The sequence below is a fragment of the Acomys russatus genome, chromosome 11 (assembly GCF_903995435.1).
Source record: "Acomys russatus chromosome 11, mAcoRus1.1, whole genome shotgun sequence".
NCBI classification, from domain to species: Eukaryota; Metazoa; Chordata; class Mammalia; order Rodentia; family Muridae; genus Acomys; species Acomys russatus.
In genome coordinates, this window is record NC_067147.1 from 12,254,794 (window position 1) to 12,276,419 (window position 21,626).

The 21,626-nt window shown below is 48.7% G+C and overlaps 1 protein-coding gene across 1 annotated transcript; it reads left to right on the top strand.

The window, feature by feature from the left end:
- The first annotated feature begins 5,023 nt into the window (after positions 1-5,023).
- Capn11 (calpain 11) lies at positions 5,024-18,107 on the top strand. The gene is made up of 17 exons (XM_051152671.1): positions 5,024-5,115; positions 6,920-7,043; positions 7,135-7,220; positions 7,762-7,836; positions 7,995-8,158; positions 8,392-8,570; positions 13,895-13,906; positions 14,201-14,412; positions 14,694-14,733; positions 14,821-14,886; positions 15,007-15,064; positions 15,175-15,239; positions 15,496-15,564; positions 16,299-16,377; positions 16,469-16,585; positions 17,910-17,968; positions 18,081-18,107. The coding sequence occupies exons 1-17, from the start codon at positions 5,024-5,026 to the stop codon at positions 18,105-18,107; spliced, it is 1,524 nt and encodes a 507-aa protein (XP_051008628.1).
- Positions 18,108-21,626: the final 3,519 nt, after the last annotated feature.

Genomic DNA, 21,626 nt, shown 5'->3' on the forward strand with positions numbered 1-21,626 from the left:
CTGTAGAGCCTGTGGCAGTTCCTGGACTCACTTTGTAGACCAGGCTTGTCTTGAACTTACAGAGACCCACCTACCTTTGCCTCCCCCAGTGCTGGGATTACAGGCGTGCACCACTGCACCCAATTGTCTTTTTTTTATTTTTTATTTTAAAGACAGGATTTTCTATATCCCAGGTTAGCCTTGAACTCATTGTATATCGAAGATGACCTTAAACTCTCTTTCACATACACACACACACACACACACACACACACACACACACACAACCCACCCCGCAAGGGCTTTAGGTTCCTGACTAGCCTGGAACTCACTATGTGGACCATGAGTAAGCCTCTCACCTCTTGTAGATCCAGGGATTATAGCACATCCCACCATGCTCAGTTTTATGTGATGCTAAGGGCTTCATGCATGTACTTTGCCAACTGATCTGCACCCCAGCCCCATAATCCTTTGTCTCTTGAGTATGGGCCATATTCAGAGCTTGTTTCTAACAAAACACGGTGGAAATTACTGTGTGTGTGTGTGTGTGTGTGTGTGTGTGTGTGTGTGTGTGTAAGAGAGAGAGAGAGAGAGAGAGAGAGAGACCCTGAGGTCAGTTGGGCCAGGGATACACCAGCAATAAAATGCTTGCCAAGCTAGCTGAAGGTCCTGGACTTCATCCTAAGATAGATAGACAGATAGATAGATAGATAGATATGGATAGATGGATAGGTAGATGGATGGATAGATGATAGATAGATGATAGATAGATAGATAAATGAACCCAAGTGTGGTGGTGCACACCTTTAATACTAGCACTTGAGAGGCAGAGGCAGGTGGATCTCTGTGAGTTCAAAGCCCAGGCTGGTCTAATATAGTGAGTCTGAGGCCAGCTAAAGCTACATAGTTATACTTTGTCTCAACAAATAAATAAAAACAAACAAACAAAATAAATAAAGGAAAAGCCCTTGGGTTACTCAGAGGGACTCAGAGCTACCATGCTGTGTGGACACTGAAGCACTGAAGCAGCCTCTGGCAAGGGGCTGGCCTCCTGCCAACAGCCAAGCAGGCACCGAGATCTCAGGCCACATGACAACATTGTCTCAAAAGTGGAGCTTAGCACCTAGGCTTCAGAGGACCAAGGTCTCACAGCACAGCTGACCTCAGCAGCACTACATGGGACACTCTGAGCCAGCCCTGGAACTCACTATGTGACCTTCTGTTCTTCCCCCAAGGGAGCCTGGGAGGTGAGACTCTCTTGCTTGGTGGGTTTGAGACAGTCTCATGTGGCCCCAGGTTGGCCTTGAACTCCTGACCCTTTCTGCCCCCTTTTCCCTAGCACTGAAATTGTAGATAGGCCCCCATGCCAGTTTAATCCTTTTTTTTGTTTTTAAGATTTATTAAATATTTAGTGTTTTGCCTGCATGTGTGCCTGAACACCAGAAGAGAGCACCAGATCTCATTATAGATGGTTGTGAGCCACCGTGTGTTTGCTGGGAATTGAACTCAGGATCTTTAGAAGAGCAGCCAGTGCTCTTAACCTGAGCTATCTCTCCAGTCTGGACACTTTTTTTGTTTGTTTGTTTTTTATTTTTTTATTTTTGGTTTTTTGAGACAGTGTTTCTCTGTGTAGCCTTGGCTGTCCTAGACTCGCTTTGTAGACCAGGCTGGCCTCGAACTCACAGAGATCCACCTGCCTCTGCCTCCTGAGTGCTGGGATCATAGGCATGTGCCACTACGCCCGGCTATTTGTTTTGTTTTGTTCTGTTCTGTTTTTTTAAGACAGGGTTTCTCTGTGTAGCTTTTGGCTGTCCTAGATTCCCTTTGTAGACCACGTCTGGCCTCAAAATCACAGTGATCCACCTGCCTCTGCCTCCTGAGTGCTGAGATTAAAGGCATGCACCAACTTTTTAAAAAAGATTTATTTATTTATTTAATATAGAAGAGTGCCTTATCTGCATGTACACCTGCAGGTCAGAAGAGGGCATCAGATCACATTATAGATGGTTGTGAGCCACCACGTGGTTGCTGGGAATTGAACTTAGGATCTCTGGAAGAGCAGTCAGTGTTCTTAACCTCTGAGCCATCTCTCCAGCCCCACCTTTTTTTTTTTCCTCTAAGATTTAGTTTATCATCTGTGCGCAGTGGCACAAGCTTGTAATCCAGCACTTGGGGAGGCAGAGGCAGGTGGATCTCTATGAGAGAAATCCTCATGGAGAAAAAACAAAACAAAAGACTTGTTTTATCTATGTATGTGTGTGTGTGCTCATGCGCGCACAAATGTGGTGGTGGGGCACTCATGTGCACGGGTGGCCTATGTGTGTGTGTAGGCATTCTTGTGCATATGGAGACCAGCAGGGGGCGCAGGATTCCTTGGAGCTGGAGCTACAGGCAGTTTGGGTAATGAATGGTCTTGTAACTTGGGTGCTGGGATCCAAACTCTGGTCTTTGTCATTTTGTAGTAAGTGCTCTGAAGTGCTGGGCTGTTCTCCAGCTCCTTCTGAGTATTAAGCCTTGGGTAGTACATTATGCACCAACAAATCACCGTTATATCACCTTATCTTACTCCCAAACCAGAGTGCCGCAGGGACAGGAGGGACAGCGTGGACACACGTCACACTTCTATTGCTTGTAATCTCTTGGAAGGGGAGGAATAGGGACACAGAAGTAGGTCGCTTGAGCCTGGGGAACCCCAGTCTTCCAGGCTTGAGAGGCATCCTCTGGTCCCCTGTTCCCATCCCAACCCTTTTTCTTCCCACATCCCCCCATGGAGGCCTGTTCCCCACTCACCGAGGAGCCCTTGGCAGATGTCTGTGGGAGATAACTCACTCGTAATGAATTGGGGGTTAGTTGTGATGTCCTGTGGTGAAGAAATAAGAATGTCAAGGATGAAGGGCCCCTTCCCCACCCCCTCCGCCTCTAGGTTCTGTGTGAGCAGTAGGGGGCGATGCTGAGCCATTTGAGCATAGCTTGGGTGTGGTATTCAGGCTTGGGGGCAAGCCTAGGATGGATTAAGCCAGGAGGTTTGGCAGAAGCGCATCCAGAACTCTCCTTGGCTCTTGTGGCTTCGGGACCTAGTGCCAGTACCCTCCCCCTTTCCCAGTACCCACCTTGGGCCGCTGCCAGGAGATGTTCTGCACCTGTTTGGAGCTGGGGCCCAGATCCTTGAAGCCTATAGACTTGGGCACAGCAGGGAAAGTGGGGTCTTCAAACAGCTCCCCCTTCCTCAGGCATGCTGTGCGGAGCTCCTCGAAGTCCTGATTTTTGTAGTTGTAGGCATTTTGGTGTTGGCCCATGCCCTTGGCCTTGAGCCGGTTACTGTTTATGGAACTCACCATTCCCATTTCAGTATTAGGGGGTTCTGTTTGATTAAAAAAAAAAAAAAAAAAAAAAAAGCAAGTAACCCAATCTGAAATGGTACTGCAGCTGGGCAGTTGGCACACCTGGAATAGCAGCTGTTTGAGAGTTAGAAGCAGGTGGTCAGGGGCTGGCCATCTTCAGCTACAGAGGGTTTTTTGTTGTTGTTGTTTGTTTGTTTGTTTTTTGTTTTTTGGTTTTTTCGAGCCAGGGTTTCTCTGTGTAGTCTTGGCTGTCCTGGACTCTCTTTGTAGACCAGGCTGGCCTCGAATTTATAGAGATCCGCCTGCCTCTGCCTCCCGAGTGCTGGGATTAAAGGTGTGTACCAAGGCACCTGGCTCTAGATACAGAGGGTTTTTGGTTTTTTAAATTTTTATTTATGTATGAGTGTTCTGTATGCATATATGGTGTATTGCCAGAAGAGGGCACCAGATCCCATTATAGATGTGAGCCACCAGTACAGAGGTGTTTGTTTTGTAACATTTATTTACTTTTATGTGCTTGTACACCATGTGCTTGCAGAGCCCACAGAGATTAGAAGAGGCATCAGATCTCCTGGAATTGGAGTTGCAGATGGCTGTGAGTTCTGGGAATCAAACCCTGGTCCTCTGCAAGAGCAGCTGGTGCTCTTAGCCACTAAGTCAGTTCAAATACCATTTAAAAAAATATTCATCTAGGGACTGGAGAGATGGCTCAGAGATTAAGAGCACTATCTGCTCTTCCAGAAATTCTGAGTTCAATTTCCCAGCAACCACACGGTGGTTCACAACCATATGATCTGATGCCCTCTTCTGGCCTGCAGGTGTATGTGCAGATAGAGCACTCATGCATAAAATAAATAAATAAATCTTAAAAAACAAAAAGCCAAAACAACAGCAACAACAAAAATTCCCCTATCTATCTATCTATCTATCTATCTATCTATCTATCTATCTATCTATCTCTATCTACCAATCATTTATAGGGTCTCACTTTGTAATTCTGGTTAGCCTAGGACTTGTGTAGACCAAGATGACCTCAAACTTACAGAAATCCACCTACCTCTGCCTCCCAAGCTTTTGGAATTAAAGATGTGTGCCACCAAGCCCAATCTTATTTAATTTTTAAAAATGTGTATGAGTGTCTTGCCTGCATATGTGTCTAGGCAGGTGTATGCAGTGCTCACAGAGGCCAGAAGGGGGCACCAGAACCCTTGGGTCTGGAGGTAGAGATGGTTGTGAGCTACCTAATGTGGATGCTGGAACCGAACCAGAGTCTCCTGGAAATGCAGCCAGTGCCCTTAACTGCTGAGCCATCTCTCCAGCACCGTACAGCTAAAAGATTTATTTTTTATTTATATGTGCACGTGTCTGTGTTTGTGTGGGTGTGTGTATATGTGGGTGTGGTGGGCGGGGCGGGAGGAGCAGAAGGTGTCAGATTGCCGGGAGCTGGAGTTACAAACCTTTGCAGGATGCCTGGCTTGTTATATGGGTGCTAGGACTCAAACTCTTGTCCTCATTGTTATGCAGCCAGTGTCCTTACCTGTGGCGTGGTCTCTTCAGGACCAAAGTGCAAGTATGGCGATTGTAGAGCACCTTGCAAACTGATTGTTATACACCACAGAACACAAACAACAACAGCCCTAAAAGGTTGCCATCTGCCTCTTTATGACCCTCTTGGCAGCACTGTCCTGGACAACAGGTTAGCGATGGAGAGGAGTGAGGTGAGCCTGAGAGTTGCTTGCAGGAAAGAGCATTACCACATCTTGACTTCGGTGATGGATCCAGGAAACTACATAATGTGATAAAATTGTACAACCAATCACAAATGACCAGTGACAAAGCTAAAAAGAAGGGACTAGAGAGGTGGCTCAGTGGTTAAAAGCACTGTTCAATTCCCAGCACCCACATGGCAGCGAGCAGCCATCTATAACTCCAGTTCCAAAGGATCTGAAGCCCTCTTCTGGCCTCCATAAGCACTGCACACACATAGCGCACAGACATGTATGTTGGCAAAAACACTCATGTGCAAAAATAGCTTTTTAGGTTATGTACGGATGTACAGGCTGCGTCAAAATCGACATCCTGGCTCTGGATTTGTTCTATAGGGTTTTGTTTTGCTTTGTCCCCTGTTAGGTCATTTAGATGTTTTGTTGTTTTGGGGTTTTTTGGTTTGTTTGTTTGTTTTTTAAGATTTTATTTATGGGGGGGGAGGAATGGGAGGATACAAGGGATGGGATAAACATTGAGATGTAACAAGAATAAATTAATAAAAAAAAATAATTAAAAAAAAAAGATTTTATTTATTTATTATGTATACAGTGTTCTCCCTGCATATACACCTGCAGGCCAGGAGAGGGCACCAGATCTCATTATAGATGGCGGTGCGCCACCATGTAGTTGAACTCTTAACCTCTGAGCCATCTCTCCAGTCCCCCCCTACCCCCCCGCCTGCTTTTTTTTTTTCTCCAGACAGGGTTTCTCTGTGTCTCTGTGTAGCTTTGGCTGTCCTGGACTCATTTTGTAGACCAGACTGGGCTCGAACTCACAGACATCAGCCTGCCTCTGCCTCCCAAGTGCTAGGACTAAAGGTGTGTGCTACCAGGCCTGGCCCAGGCAACAGGGTTGGGGTGGGAGAGGGATGCAGGGTTGGTTTTGGTTTTTGATTTGGGGGGCGGGATTTGTTTTGTTTTGTTTGGTTTTGAGACAATGTTTCTCTGTGTAGCCCTGTCTGTCCTAGAACTCACTATGTAGACCAGGCTGGCCTCAAACTCACTGAAACTTGCCTGCCATTACCTCCCAAGTGCTGGGATTTTAGGCTTACCCCAAGACACTCAATTTGTAGTACAGAGGTAATCTGTATTAGGACAGGGGAGCTGGGGAGATGGCTCAGTGGTTAGGAGTGTTTGCTCTCTATCTAAGACCTGAGTTGAAGTCCCCTGCAGCCACGTGAAAAAGCCAGGCATTGTCGTGTGTGTCCCAAAGCCTCAGTGCCAAGGGTAAAGACAGGATTTTTGGAACTTGCTGGCCGGCAGGCCTATTCCAAAGCCATAAGCTTCAGGCTCAGTGAGATAGTGTGTCACCAAGTATAGGGGAAGCTGGAGAGGTGGCTCAGCAGTGACGAGTACCGGCTGCTCCTGCCAAGGACCTGGCTTCAGTGCCCAGCACCTACATGGTAGCTCCCAAACGCCTGGAACTGCAATTGCAGGGTATTCAACACCTTCTTCTGGCCTTCTAGGAACCAGGCACACATGTAGTACAAACGTGCAACCGAAACACTCATACACATAAAAGAAGAATATTTATGTAAAAAATAATGAGAGCAATAGAGGAAAATGCTCAATGCCTTTCTCTGGCCATCCATTGTGTTCATATGCACCACACACATACAGGTAGCTGCTATGGTGTGTGTGTGTGTGTGTGTGTGTGTGTGTGTGTGTGTGTGTGTGTTAATCAAGGTGTAGTGGTTCATGTGTACAATCCCCCCAGAGGCTGAGGGATAGTGTCGCCTACCTAGGGAATTAGAATACCATATTAGACACCCCCATGTATATATAATATATATAATCTGTATTATGAATCACATGAAACAATGGCTTTCTTAGGATTTCCAGGCAAAATCTCAAATCACTTCCTTTTCTGCAGGTCACAAGTAATAGTGACTTTCAAACAATGACCCAAAATAAGCTGGTGAGAGGACATGCTTACGCAGTAACTGGCCTGGAGGATGTGAGTGTGGGCAAATGCTGTGCCTTGGGAACCACAGGTATGAGAGAGCTCCCACCTGCCCATTTCCTGACCTTTCACGCCTCTCCCCCAGGTCCGCTACAGAGGCAAAGTGGAAACTCTCATTCGGATCCAGAATCCCTGGGGCCGGATCGAGTGGAATGGAGCCTGGAGTGACACGTAGGTGCCCTGACCCAAGGGAGGGGAACAGGACACACAGCAGGGCCCATGTGGAAGCCAACGTCACAGTAGGGCCAACTGTGCCTTGTCTCCAGTGCCGCTAGGTTTAACAAGAACTCTGGCTGAGCAGTGGTGGCGCACACCTTTAATCCCAGCACTTGGGAGGCTGAGGCTAGCAGATCTCTGAGTTCAAGGCCAGCCTGGTCTACAGAGTGAGTTCCAGGACAGCCAGGGCTACACGGAGAAACCCTGTCTCAAAAAAACCAAACCAAAAAAAAAAAAAAAAAATCCAAAACAAACAAAAAAGCTGGGCGTGGTGGCACATACCTGTAATCCCAGCACTCAGGAATCAGAGGCAGGCAGATCTCTGTGAGTTTAAGACTAACCTGTCTACAAAGTGAGTCTAGGACAGCCCTAGCTACACAGAGAAACCCTGTCTCAAAGAAAAAAACAAAACAAAACACCCTCTGGAAGTGGCCTCAGGAAATCTCTTAGGAAGAAACTATGACTGTCCTTCCCTTCCACTGTGTTTCCTCTGCAGAGCCAAGGAGTGGGAAGAGGTGAGCCCGGACATCCAGTTACAGCTACAGCAAAAGAAGGAAAATGGGGAGTTCTGGTCAGTGTGGCTTGGGGGAGCCTCAGACTCCGCCCCTCATCCTTATCTCCCCTAACATCTTCTCCTCTATGCCTTGGATGGGACGGTCCTGGGGCCTCTTCACAGACACAGCGTCTAGCTGTGGAGTGTTCCAACACTGCTCTCTGCACTCCCCCCAGGATGTCCTATGATGACTTTATGAGCAACTTTACACTCCTGGAGATCTGCAATCTCACCCCAGATGCACTCATCCCCTTGGAACACAATAGCTGCTGGCACACAACGGTCTATGAGGGCAGCTGGCGGAAAGGGAGCACTGCAGGGGGCTGCAGAAACAACCCCGGTGTGTGAGGGCAACCAGGAAACTAGGCTCAGGTGGGCTAGGTAGGAGGTCACAGAGTCAGGGTGGACGAGGGCAGAGTCGGTCAGATGCCACAGCCCTCAGGAAATGAGGCAGACGTGGCTGGAACCTCAGTGCAAAAGGTCAGCAGCTCACCACAGTCAAGGACAGACGGCCCTGCCCCCACAGATGGCCCTGCCCCCGCCCCTGACCATGTTGACCTGCATCTCCCACAGACACGTTCTGGAGCAACCCCCAGTTTAAGATCTCTCTCCCAGAGGAGGACGACCCAGAGAATGACTCTGAGAAAGACGACATGGTCTGCACCTGCCTGGTGGCCCTGATGCAGAAGAACTGGAGACATGCTCGGCCTGAGGGAGCCCAGCTGCTCACCATCGGCTTTGTCATCTTCTCGGTGTGCCTCCAGGGTCCCCAGCCACCTCTGCTTCCCCTCTGGTCTCTCCTCCTCCTCCTCCTCCTCCTCTTCTTCGTCTCCTTCCTTCTCCTCCTTTTGCCGTGTAGAACAAGGTAACTCCAAAGCCAGATCCACCTGCCTCTGCATCCCCAGCCAAACCCCTTAAGACCCTTAAGAGCCCTGTGTGAATGAGTCAGTCCCAAAGGTTTCTCTCTCTCTCTCTCTCTCTCACACACACACACACACACACACACACACACACGGATGTTTTACCTGTGTGTATGCCTGTGTACCACATGTATGCCTGATATGATATCACAGAGATCAAAAAATAGTGTCAGAGCCGGGCGTGGTAGCACACATCTTTAATCCCAGCACTTGGGAGGCAGAGGTAGGTGGATTGTTGTGAGTTCGAGGCCAGCCTGGTCTATAAAGTGAGTCCAGGACAGCCAGTGCTGTTACACAGTGAAACCCTGTCTCGGAAAAAAAAAAAAAGTCAGATCCCGTTGAAACTGGAGTCAGAGATGGTTGTGAGCCAGCGTGTGGGTGCGAGGGATAAAACCCAGATCCTCTGCAAAAGCAGCCAGTGCCCTGAACCACCTAGTCATCACTCCAGCCCCTGCCTCTGTTCTCTCCACCAATTTATTTTTTTTTAACCTACCACCCCAGCCAGCATTTTCTTTGTGGCAGGCATCACCCCAAAGACCCAGTTCATCAGTTATTGCTGGCCTTAGGGAACAGGAAGAAGACAATACAGGGGGAGATGAGGTGACCACAAAGGCTCACACACTGAAAGGGCAGAGGCAGAGACTGACCAACCGTGTCCCGATTTCTGAGCACTAGAAAACTCAGCAACACCCCCACCCAACTGTGGCCTCAGGCACTTCACCAAAGCTGCTCACTTTGGTGAGCCATAAGGGGTCCCTAGTCTGTGTTTCCCAAGACCAGTGAGAGTTTGCAAGATCCCAGACACGCCCATTTAGTCATCCATTTACACAGTCACCAAGTATGGAATATGGCATAATGACCTGCCGCAACCCGAGTCCCTCGCTAGGCTCCAGGGACTCAGGAGTGAACAGTCCTGTGCTGGCTCAGCATGTGCGACACCCCAGGCACCATCCCAAGGAGAGAAAAAAAAGGGAGTGGGCTCAAGCACTGCTTTTCTCATGCAGTGAGTCGGGCTATCCAGTTAATACACTCTTCTCAATCCAAGAAGTCCAAGATTTGGGGCCAGTGAGTAAAGGCACTTGGCTCCTAGCCTGACCACCTGACCTCAACCCCCCAGCCCTAGGAGGTGGAAGGAGAGAGCCTGTTCCCTCAGGCTGTCCTCTGACCTCCACATGCAAGTCACTGTGAGCACACATTCACAAGATAAATGTCAAAACAAAACAAACAAACAAAAACTTCAATGTATAGAGGGCTGGTTGCTGCTCTTCCAGAGGACCTGAGTTTAGTTCCCAGCACCCACAGAGTGGCTCATAACCTTAGGAACACACAAACAAACATGCAGGCAGGGCTGGAGAGATGGCTCAGAGGTTAAGAGCACTGGCTGCTCTTCCAGAGGTCCTGAGTTCAATTCCCAGCAACCACATGGTGGCTCACAACTATCCATAATGTGATCTGATGCCCTCTTTTGGCCTGCAGATGTACTGGCAGGCAGAGCACTGTATACATAATAATAAATAAATGAATCTTTAAAAAAAAAAAAACATGCAGGCAACATACTGACATAGATCAAATAAATAAATTGAAAAAGAATAAAGTCCTGACCTTGGAAGCCTATCCAACTATCCTTAAACTGATCCCCCTGCCTCAACCTCTGAAGGAATTATAGACACGAACCACTACACCTCACTTATACTACACACACACACACATGTGCGCGCGCGCGCGCACACACACACACACACACACACACACACACACACACACACAGTCCATAGCCATTACCTGTAAGTGTATATGGTGTATGTGAACATGGAACAGGCAGAGAAAAGCACGGACTGTTTTTCTCTGTCATTCTTATTATTTATTGAGGAGCAAGAAAGTGCCATGAAAGCATTGAAGGCACAGCACAGAGGCAGAAAGCTAAACAAATATGGAGCACTTTTAAAAATTTGTTTTTTGGTCTTTTGAGACAAGGTCTCACTGTGTAGGCCTGGCTAACCTGGAACTCACTCTGTAGACCAGGCTGGCCTCAAACCAAGAGATCTGCCTGTCTCTGCCTCCAGAGTGCTAGGATTTAAGGTGTGTGCCACCACTGTCTGGCAAATATGGAGCTTTTCTTTTGTTTGGTTGGTTGTGGTTTTTTGGTTTTTGGTTTTTTGTTTTGTTTTTGTTTTTCGAGGCAGGGTTTCTCTGTGTAGCCTTGGCTGTCCTGGACTTGCTTTGTAGACCAGGCTGGCCTCAAACTCACAGCAATCCGCCTGCCTCTGCCTCCAAGTGCTGGGATTAAAAGTATATGCCACAAAGCAGGTCCAGGATAGCTAAGGCTACACAGAGAAACCCTGTCTCGAAAAAAGAAAAAAAAAGAAAAGTGTGCACCACCATGCCTGGCCCAAATATGGAGCTTTTTAAGTAATAAAAATCAAGCTTCCTAAAAAAAAAAGGGGGGGGGGTTAATGGATGCCCTCTGCAAGTGGTCCCACAGCCCTACTGTTCCTGTTGCTATAACTGACCGCCACAGGCAGGCTTATTTATAAAGCAAAGAGGCCCATCTAACCAACTGTTCTGACACTCCGAGAACACGGTGATGGCATCTGCCTGGTGTCTGATGGGGGCCTTCCTGCTGGGTCATGACATACTAAAGAGCATGGTGAGAAAAGCCAGGGCTCCAGGTTGCTTTTCTGAGACAGGGCCTCCTGTAGCCTAGGCTGGCCTTGGCCTTGCTACCTTGCCAAGGTTGGCCTTGAACTCCTGATCCTCCTGCTTCTGCCAAATGTCGGGATTATAAGCATGCACATGGCATTTAAGCCCACTCTCCTTCTCAAACTTTTTTTTTTGATTTATTTATATATTATGTATACAGTGTTGTATCTGCACGTACACCTGCAGGCCAGAAGAGGGCATCAGATCACACTATAGATGGTTGTGAGTCACCATGTGGTTGCTGGGAATTGAACTCAGGACCTCTGGAAGAGCAGTGCTCTTAACCTCTGAGCCATCTCTCCAGCCCTCCTCTCCCCCTTTCATCTCTGCATGTAAGTTAGTTCTCACTAGGTACCTTGTTGGGTCATGGTCTCTCTTTGTTCCTGGTGCTGCACAGGCTCCTTCAGGCTGGCTGGTGAGCAGCTGGTGTCTTTGTTGTCCCCATAGCATTGCAGATATGCACTAGCACTTCTAGCTTGTTTGTTTTGCTTTGTTTTTCAAGACAGGGTTTCTCTGTGTCGCCCTAGCTGTCCTGGACTCACTTTGTAGACCAGGCTGGTCTTAGACTCAGAAAGTTGCCTTCCTCTGCCTCCCAAGTACTGGGATTAAAGGTATATGCCACCACTGCCCAGTGAAAATGTTCCTTTTTGGGCTGGAGAGATGGCTCAGAGGTTAAGAGCACTGACCAAAGGTCTTGAGTTCAATTCCCAGAAACCTCATGGTGGCTGGCAATCAACTATAATATAACCTGATGCCCTCTTCTGGCCTGAAGGTATACATGTAGACCACTGTATAAATAATAACAAATAAATCTTTTTTAAAAAAGAAAATGCTGGGTGCTGGAGAGATAGCTCAGAGGTTAAGAGCACTGGCTGCTCCTCCAAAGGTCCTGAGTTCAATTCCCAGCAACCACATGGTGGCTCACAACCATCTATTTGTTCTGCTGGGCAGGCAGAACACTGTATATATACATAATAAATAAATAAATAGATAGATAAATAGATAAATAAATAAATCTTTAAAAAAATGCTCCTTTTTGTTTTGATTTGTTTTTTTGAAACAGAGTTTCGCTGTCCTGGACTCGCTTTGTAGACCAGGCGGGCCTCGAACTCACAGAGATCCACCTGCCTCTGCTTCCTGAATGCTGGGATTACAGGCATGCACCACCACACCCGGCTGAAAATACTCCTTTTTAATTTTATTTTATTCAATATTTTTGAGACAGGTTCTCTCTATGTAGCACTAGATAGCCTGGAATTCACTATAGACCAGACTGGCCTCAAACTCACAGAGATTTTCCTCCCTCTACCTCTCATGTGTGGGGATCAAAGGTGTGCACCACCTCACATGTAAATCAAAAAAAATTTTTTTTAATTATTATTTTACTTTTAGTTTTTTGAGACAGGGTTTCTCTGTGTAGCCTTGGCTGTCCTGGACTCACTTTGTAGACGAGGCTGGCCTCGAACTCACAGAGATCCGCCTGCCTCTGCCTCCTGAGTGCTGGGATTAAAGGCGTGCGCCACCATGCCTGGTGGTAATTTTTTGTTTTAATTATGTGTCTGTGTGTGAGTGTGCGAACACGAATGAAGGCGCCTGCAGAGGCCAGAAGGACCAGGAGCTCGAGGCCAGCTTCAGCTGCATAGAAACCAGCTAGTTGGTCTATATGACCCCTCCCTCAAAAGATCAACAAAACAAGAGCTAGTGATGTGACTCATACACAAGCAATCCCGCATAAAACTGGGCATTTGGCAGTTTTCCCAACTGCAATCTCAAACTTTTGGGAGGTGAATGGGAGAGGATCAGAGGTTTAAGGTCATCCTCAGCTCCAAAGCAAATTCAAGTAAACAAACAGCCAGTATACATGTGTGTCTATTTGCTCCCCCTCTTCACTTTCAGTAGTCACTATTTTATTCCTACTGGCGTGATGGTCCATGGACCAACACTCTAGGAATATACCCTTTGGGTTCTGTCCCAGCTCTCTTTCCCTTTCAGCAAATCACCCCTACCTCTCTGGGATTCTGTCTCCTGTCCTCAGCCTGGAGAGATAAAAATCTACCTTTGTAAGCTTTGTGCAAACCTTTACTTTTGAAATCCAAAACCGGCCGGGTGTGGTGGCGCACGCCTTTAATCCCAGCACTCAGGAGGCAGAGGCAGGTGGATCTCTGAGTTCGAGGCCAGCCTGGTCTACAAAGCGAGTCTAGGACAGCCAAGGCTACACAGAATAAACCCTGTCTCAAAAAACCAAACAAAAGAAAAAGAAAACAAGAATAAATTAATTTAAAAAATTTTTTTAAAGAAAGAAAAAAATCCAAAACCAACAAATTCTTGATGCTAATAGCCTAGGCTCCACCCACCACCCAGTGCCCTAATGAACCCCAACACAGGCTCACATTCGTGCTCACATTAGTACTCAAATGCGCATGAGGATCTGACCCTCTTCCCTCTTTTCTTTTTAGGTCCCGAAGGAGGTACAGAAGGCCTATTCCTGGGCAAGCATCCATCCCCCTCCTGGCTACATGTGAATTAGCAAGGGGAGGGACCTAAAGAAAAGTTCTGGGGAAACCTGAGTTGGGATTCCAGCCCTTATTACCCAATAGTGGGGTTCAGGGAAGGAGGAGGCCATGCTGGAGGAGTCCAGGCCACAGCAGTGGAACCAGTGTACCCACCACCAGTCCTGCCCCCCAAAAAATGGCTCACCTCGGCAGGTCCACTCTCCTTGCTCTCCTATGCTGGTCCTGTACCCACCTCCAGGGTACGTACAGTTTCAGAATGTCCGGGACATCCATCTGAAGAAAGAGTTCTTCATGAAATATCAAGACCACGGCTTTTCGGAGATCTTCACCAACGCGCGGGAGGTGAACAGCCACCTTCGGCTGCCCCCAGGGGAATACATCATTATTCCCTCCACCTTTGAGCCCTACAAAGATGCTGACTTCCTGCTTCGGGTCTTCACGGAGAAACACAGTGAGACCTTGTGAGGGGCCCACCTTGCTGTGTCGAGGTTCCATGCCCAAGGGCTGCAAGGTGTCAGGGTCTGGTGGTCCTCCGCATGGACCCTCCGCTATACTCATTGAAACACTCATGTGTGACAATGTGAGGTCTAAATTGATAATGGAAATAGGAGTAAAACTAGTGCCCAGATTATTGGCTACTGCTCCATATACAATGACAGGACCTTTCCCAGGTCACCCGTTGAGAAACTCATCCCTCCAGCTCGCAGTTACTACTCTTAAGCATCCACCCTCTTATGCCTAGGTTGCTGGATGACGCCAACTGGGCTGAGCATCTCCAAGAGGTAATAGGAAGCCTTGGGTTTGAGAGGTCGGAAGTATGAAGGGTTGTTTTTAAAAGACTGGCTCCCTCCCTCTTCCCTTTCCCCCAGGAGACCATCTCTGAGAAGGATGTGGACCAGGACTCCGGTGACTTGTTTGGGATAGTGGCAAATAGGGTAAGAGCACCAGGGGCAGAGGCTGAAGGGAGATGGCCGAGGGGCTAAGGGGCTGAGGGGCTAAGGGGCTGAGGGGCCAACGGGCAGGGCACAGCAGGTGACTACAGCTCCTTCTCCTAGGACAAGGAAGTGGGTATGTTTGAGTTACAAAGACTCCTCAACAAGATGGCATCTAAATGTGAGTGGTCCACCCCCCACCCTCACAGCCTGTCCTCATAAAGGCCACCTCATCTGGTCCCACAGCATGTTGACCCATCTCCTCTGCCTATACCCTTCCCTCTCTCTCAGTCAAGAACCTTAAGACCAAGGGCTTTAGCCTGGATGTCTGTCGCCGCATGGTCAACCTCATGGATGTATCTTTCTGCCCTGTGGCAAGCCAAACCAGTGTTTTCCCATCTTCCCCCGGGGCCTCTAAGCCTGACTCAGAGGCCGCCATCTCTCCCTCCAGCCTCAGTACCCTCCCTGTGATCCGGATTAGATTTGTGGGTATCTAGAGATCCCAGTTCTGGTTGTTAGCACTTAGGAGCCCTAAGCCTGCAGTGAAGCCTTCTATTTCCTCATTCCCTAGAATGCCCTCTTTACTGTAACCCTTGACTAACCATCCCCCAGAAAGATGGTACTGGCAAGCTGGGCTTTCTGGAGTTCCAGATCCTGTGGAAAAAGATCAAGAAATGGACAGTAAGCCGGGTGATGGTGGTACACACCTTTAACCCCAGCACTCGGGAGGCAGAGGCAGGTGGATCACTGTAAGTTCAAGGCCAGCCTGGTCTACAAAGCAAGTTCAGGACAGCCAAGGCTACACAGAGAAACCCTGTCTCAAAAAACCAAAAAAAAGCCGGGCGTGGTGGCGCACGCCTTTAATCCCAGCACTTGGGAGGCAGAGGCAGGTGGATCGCTGTGAGTTCGAGGCCAGCCTGGTCTACAAAGCCAGTCCAGGACAGCTAAGGATACACAGAGAGACCCTGTCTCGGAAAAAAAAAAAGGAAAAAAAAAAAAAAAAAAAAAAGGACAGCAAAGGGGCATAAAAGAGGTAGCCAAAGGTGTGGGAACTAGCATAGAAGCCATTAGAACTGGACACGCGCGCACACACGCGCACACACATGAGCAGATACACACACAGAGACATATACGTACACAGAGTCAAGCTAGTTAGTAACCACTATGGCCTGGCCCTACTCATTGAGGGTGCACGCAGAAAACCCTGGGCAGGGTACCAACAACCCCCCTGCCATGCTTGGAGTTAAACCCTCAACCAGTAGGAAACAGAAATATTAGTGATTCAGGTGGTTAAGTCAGAGCGGTGGGACCCCAGGGTCTTGGGCAGATGGTGTTAAGTCAGTCACACTACAATATTCTGTTCTTCCAACCACCGTGCTGCACACATGGTGCGATGACATCTGTCTGGTCTTCAGGACATCTTCAAAGAGTGTGACCAGGACTGCTCAGGGACCTTGAACTCCTACGAGATGCGCTTGGCAGTAGAGAAAGCAGGTGGCCAGGGAGCAGACTTCCAGAGGCAGGGAGCTGGGAGGCCATGTCTGGCGGCCCGAGTCCTGCCCTTCTCTCCCCATCTGCCTCCTAGGCATTAAGATGAACAACAAGCTGACTGAGGCGGTGGTTGCCCGGTACGCAGATGAAAACATGATCGTGGACTTTGACAACTTCATCAACTGTTTCCTCAGGCTAAAGGCCATGTTTGGTGAGTGAGGGGCCTGCCCCCTCCAGGTTAGGCCAGGAAGGCTGGCTTGCTCCCACACCCGTTTACCCCAAGGACTGCTGCTGTAGACCCACTCCTACACAGAGAACACTCCTGACCCGAGTTCAAATCCATAGCTCGCTGGGGCTGTGACTGTTGTCTGTACCCCAATTCCTTTCTCTAAAAAAATATAATGTGAATGGTAACGGTTCTGCCCCAGGGGCTGGGGATGTAGCTCAGTTGGTAGAGTGCTTGCTTAGCATGCAGGAAATACATTTTAAAAAGACAGTGATGTACACCTTTAACCCCAATACTCAGAAGATGAAGGCAGAAAGATCAGGAGCTCAAGGTGATCCTCACCTACAGAGTGAGTTTGAGGTCAGTCTGGGTCAGCCAAAAGACTCTGTATAAATAAATAAACAAGCAGATAAATAAATAAATAAAACTATTGTCCTGGGCTGGAGAGATGGCTCAGCTACTAAGGAGCACTGGCTGCTCTTCCAGAGGTCCTGAGCAATTCCCAGCAACCACGTGATGGCTCACAGCCATCTGTACTGCCCTCTACTGGCCTGCAGGTGTACATGCAGATAGAGCACTCATATGTAAAATAAATAAACAAAAACAAAACTATTGTCCTGAGTATGGATCGGGTGGCCCTCATTTATAATACTTGGGAAGCTGAGACAGGAGGATCACACGTTTGGGGCAACCTTAGCTACTTAGTGAGACTTTGAGTTAAAACAGACAAGTGCTATCAGGCAGTGGTGGCGCACGCCTTTAATCCCAGCACTCGGGAGACAGAGGCAGGTGGATCTCTGTGAGTTCAGAGCCCAGTCTGGTCTACAAAGCGAGTCCAGGACAGCCAAGGCTACAGAGAGAAACCCTGTCTCGAAAAACCAAAACAGACAGACAAGTGCTTGCTGCTAAGCCTGAAGACCTGAGTTCAAACCCCAGGGTCCACCTGGTGGAAGTAGAGAACCGTTAACTGCAAGTTGTCCTCTGACCTCCACAGGTGCAAGCTGTGACATGTGCGCACCTGCATAGCCCTCCCCGACACAATAAATAAATAAATGGAAACCAAATAATAACAAGTCAATACCGCTCCCATCTTCCCAGGATTCTAGTCAGAGTAAAGGAGTCTAGGCAAGTGCTCAGAACCAGGCCTGGCTCCTAATGGGGTAGGTGTTGTGACGTTTCATTCCTGACGAAAAAGGAGTTAACTTCCTGCTTTTCTAGTTTCTCCTTTTTGGACAGTGGGTCACTTAGACCATCATCTCAACGCTAACACTCGCCCGCCCCCACCCCCGCGCCCTTATCCTTAAAACAGCGTTCTTCCTATCCATGGACACCAACAAAACTGGTTCTATTTGCTTGACTATAGAGCAGGTACGCCGGAAGGGGTGGGGAGGGTGGGCCGGGCCGCATCCCAGCCCCTCCCCTCTAGTCCCGCCCACTCTTCGTCCTCAGCACAGTCTTCTGTTCTCTGCTCTCTTTGCAGTGGCTACAAATAACCATGTGGGGGTAGGGAGGTGCGGAGCCTGGCTCCCTCCCTCCACCGGCGCAGCTCTGGACAGGACAGTGGGTGCTCCTTGCTCTCCAGTGCTCCGGGCTGATGGAAACTCTAACTCCCACCCCTACCCTCCACCCCACCCCCGAGCACTCTCAACGCTGTGAATATTTTGGGGAAAAAAAAAAAAATTAGGTAGTTCTCCGAGACAGTTTTCTCTGGGGAAGGCAGCCTTGCAGCCAGATTGGTGTTCCCGCATGCTGTCAACTCACACCTGCCTGCTAGCCCGCCCTCTTGCCAGAAATTCTACTGCCTCCCCGCCCCTCCGCCGTGAACATGATTCTAATAAACAGGACATGGTTTACCGCTTAATTCCTCTACACCAAAGAAGGGAAATCTATTCTATCTCCGTGAAGCATCCACAAATGTGTTTGTCATAATCACTAGAGGGCGCTGCGCAGGCTCAGGATGCTAAACGCATCCCAGTCCCACTCTAGGAGAACATTAGCAACGATTAGATGGGTTGAGCATTGTGGGGTGAGGGGGTACCACTGAGCAAGCTGCCAGCTAAGCCAGAGCTCCGGGCAGGCAAAGCCCTGAGTTTCCCTCCCGCCAAAGATGGCACTGCAGGGGTCTCAAAGATCAAAGGATAAAACTAGGTACGGCGCATGCCTTTAATCCCAGCACCTGAGAGGCAGAGGCAGGTGGGTCTGAGTTCAGGGCAGCCAGCCTGGTTTACAGATCAGAGTTCCCAGACAGCCAGACAGCTACAGGGAGAAGCCCTATCTTGGAAAACAAAACAAAACAAAACAAAACAAAAAGGTCAAAGGATGGGCACTGGCACACAATAAGGGGCCCTTTATGGTGTGAGACTGAAGGTGTCTCTCTCTTCCTCTTTATCTGAGTCCCTGGAATCAAACTCAGGCCGGATGGCTTGAGTGACAAGCCATCTTCCTGGTCCTCTCTTCCTCCTCTTACAGAGGCAGTAATGGTGGCATCATAGAACCTTTCTCTCAGCCTCTGAGATAAGGCTTCCCTTAGATTAAGCCTGTGTTCCACCGAGCCATCAGAACACTTCCTGCCTCTGTGTACAGCTTCCTAGGGACGGGTGGTTTCTGTCAGGTCCAAAGGAAACTTCATTTCCCCAAATTTTGGTGGTTAGACAAAAGCCAGCATTCCTCGGGAACTTGTGCCAAAGAAGCCATTCCCTTCATTGCTGGCAGAGGGAATATCTCTTTCTCTCTCTCTCTCTCTCTCTCTCTCTCTCTCTCTCTCTCTCTCTCTCTCTCTGGTTTGTTTGGTTTTTTTTTGAGACAGGGTTTCTCTGTGTAGCCCTGGCTGTCCTGGACTCACTTTGTAGACCAGGCTGGCCTTGAACTCACTGCCTCTGCCTCCCGAGTGCTGGGACTAAAGGCGTGCCTCTGACCCTGTGCTCTTCCTCTTCCTCCCTCTCCCCCTCTCCTTCTCTCTCTCTCTCCTTCTCTCTCTGTCTCTGTCTCTCTCTCTGTTTCTCTCTGTCTCTGTGTCTCTCTCTCTCTCTCTTTCTTCCTCTCAGTCTCCCTCCTCCTCCTTTCAGTCTTCTCTCTCTTTCTCTCTGTACTCTGGGTTCCTCAGGTGCCTCTGGCTGTGCTCTCCTCCTGTCTACAATACCATGTAGAGCAGCCATACCATGGAGCGGTCATGTCATCCGTTTAAACATTGTCCAGTTTCCTCCCACAGTAGATCTGGGTTTCAACCAGGCCCACTCTGGTATGCTGTGGGGACAAATGGAATTCCTGTCCTGTTAGAGCCCTCCCTATGTCTCCAGCCCCACCCTTGCTCCTCTGTCACTTCGAAAATCAATTTAGTCAGCATACATAGATCTGCCCTTCCCGGCAGTGGAGGCCCCACCCACTGTCTCTTGAGGAATTGTAGGTTTCCTGTCCTACCACCCCCTTCTCTTCCTCTCCATGTGCCTTTCTATGAGATGGGTCACACTCTCAAGAGAGCCTCAGAGAGTACTGGTTCCCTGCGCCTAGCCTCCCTCTGAGCAGGGCAGCTGCCTGTTCTCTGCCAACACTCTGTAAAGAGCTCGTCTCCCTGGGGATGGCAGGACAGCAGGCAGCCCAGGGAGGTTCTAAAACTAACAGGTCCTTTGAACTTTTAAGAGGTCTCAACCAAAGCAGGGCACGGTGGCACATCCCTTTGAAATCCCACTCTGGAGGTCAAGGCCAGCCTGGTCTACAAAGGGAGTTCCAGGCCAGCCAGGGCTACACAGAGAACCCCTGTGTAGGGGAAAAAGCAAAAACAAAAAACAAAACAAAAACAAAAACAACAAAAAAACAAAGCCAAACACAAGACAGTAAGTGTATGTGTTTCTTGGGTACAATGTAGCATTCCTATATACGAGCACAGCATTAAACTAGGGTAACCTGGTGTTTGCTGTTTCAGACATTTACCAACTTTTCTGTTGTCGGGAACACTGCACATCTTCTCGACTAGCTGTTTTGAAGTAGTCTCTCTTTTTTTTTTTTTTTTTTTTTTTTTTTGGTTTTTCGAGACAGGGTTTCTCTGTGTAGCCTTGGCCATCTTGGACTCACTTTGTAGACCAGGCTGGCCTTGAACTCACAGCGATCCGCCTGCCTCCCGAGTGCTGGGATTAAAGGCGTGCGGCCCGGCTTTGAAATAGTCTCTTAAATGCTGTCAACCAGTTGTGTTGCTTGTAACACAACTGAAGTGAATCAGAACTGTTCTTCAAATAATGTTCAAAGGCGCTGAGGCAGTCATGATTATCAACCCGATGGCACTCAAATCTCCATGGAAACCGAGCTCCAAGTGTCTGTGAATCCCTAGGCTCAGGTAGCTGAGGCGGGTAGAAAACACCCTAAATGTGGGCGGGTCATCCCGTAGATCAAGACAGGAGAGGGACTAAAGAGAGTTGGAGACAAGCTTTACAATTCCAGCACTTGGGAGGCAGAGGCAGGCAGATTGCTGTGAGTTCGAGGCCAGCCTGGTCTACAAAGCGAGTCCAGCACAACCAAAGCTACACAGAGAAACCCTGTCTCGAAAAACAAAAACAAACCAACCAAACAAACAAAAACCCAGAGAGATGGCTCAGTGGTTGGGAGCACTGGCTGCTCTTCCAGAGGACTAGGTTCAATTCCCAGCACCCACGTGGCAGCTCATAGCTACCCGTGAATCCAGTTTTAGGGACTCTGACACCTTCATACAGACATACATGCAGGCAGCGCACATATGCATGTGAATATAAATTTTTTTTTTCTCAAGACAGGGTTTCTCTGTGTGTAGCTTTGGCTGTCCAGGAACTCTGTGGGACCAGGCTGGCCTTGAACTCACAGCGATCCACCTGCCTCTGCCTCCTGAATGCTGGGATTAAAGACTTGTGCCGCTACCACCACCTGGTGAAATACTTTTTTAAAAAGAGAAAAAAAAAAAGCTGGGCGTGGTGATGCACGCCTTTAATCCTAGTACTCGGGAGGCAGAGGAAGGTGGACGCTGTGAGTTCATTGTCAGCCTGGTCTATAAAGTGAGTCCAGG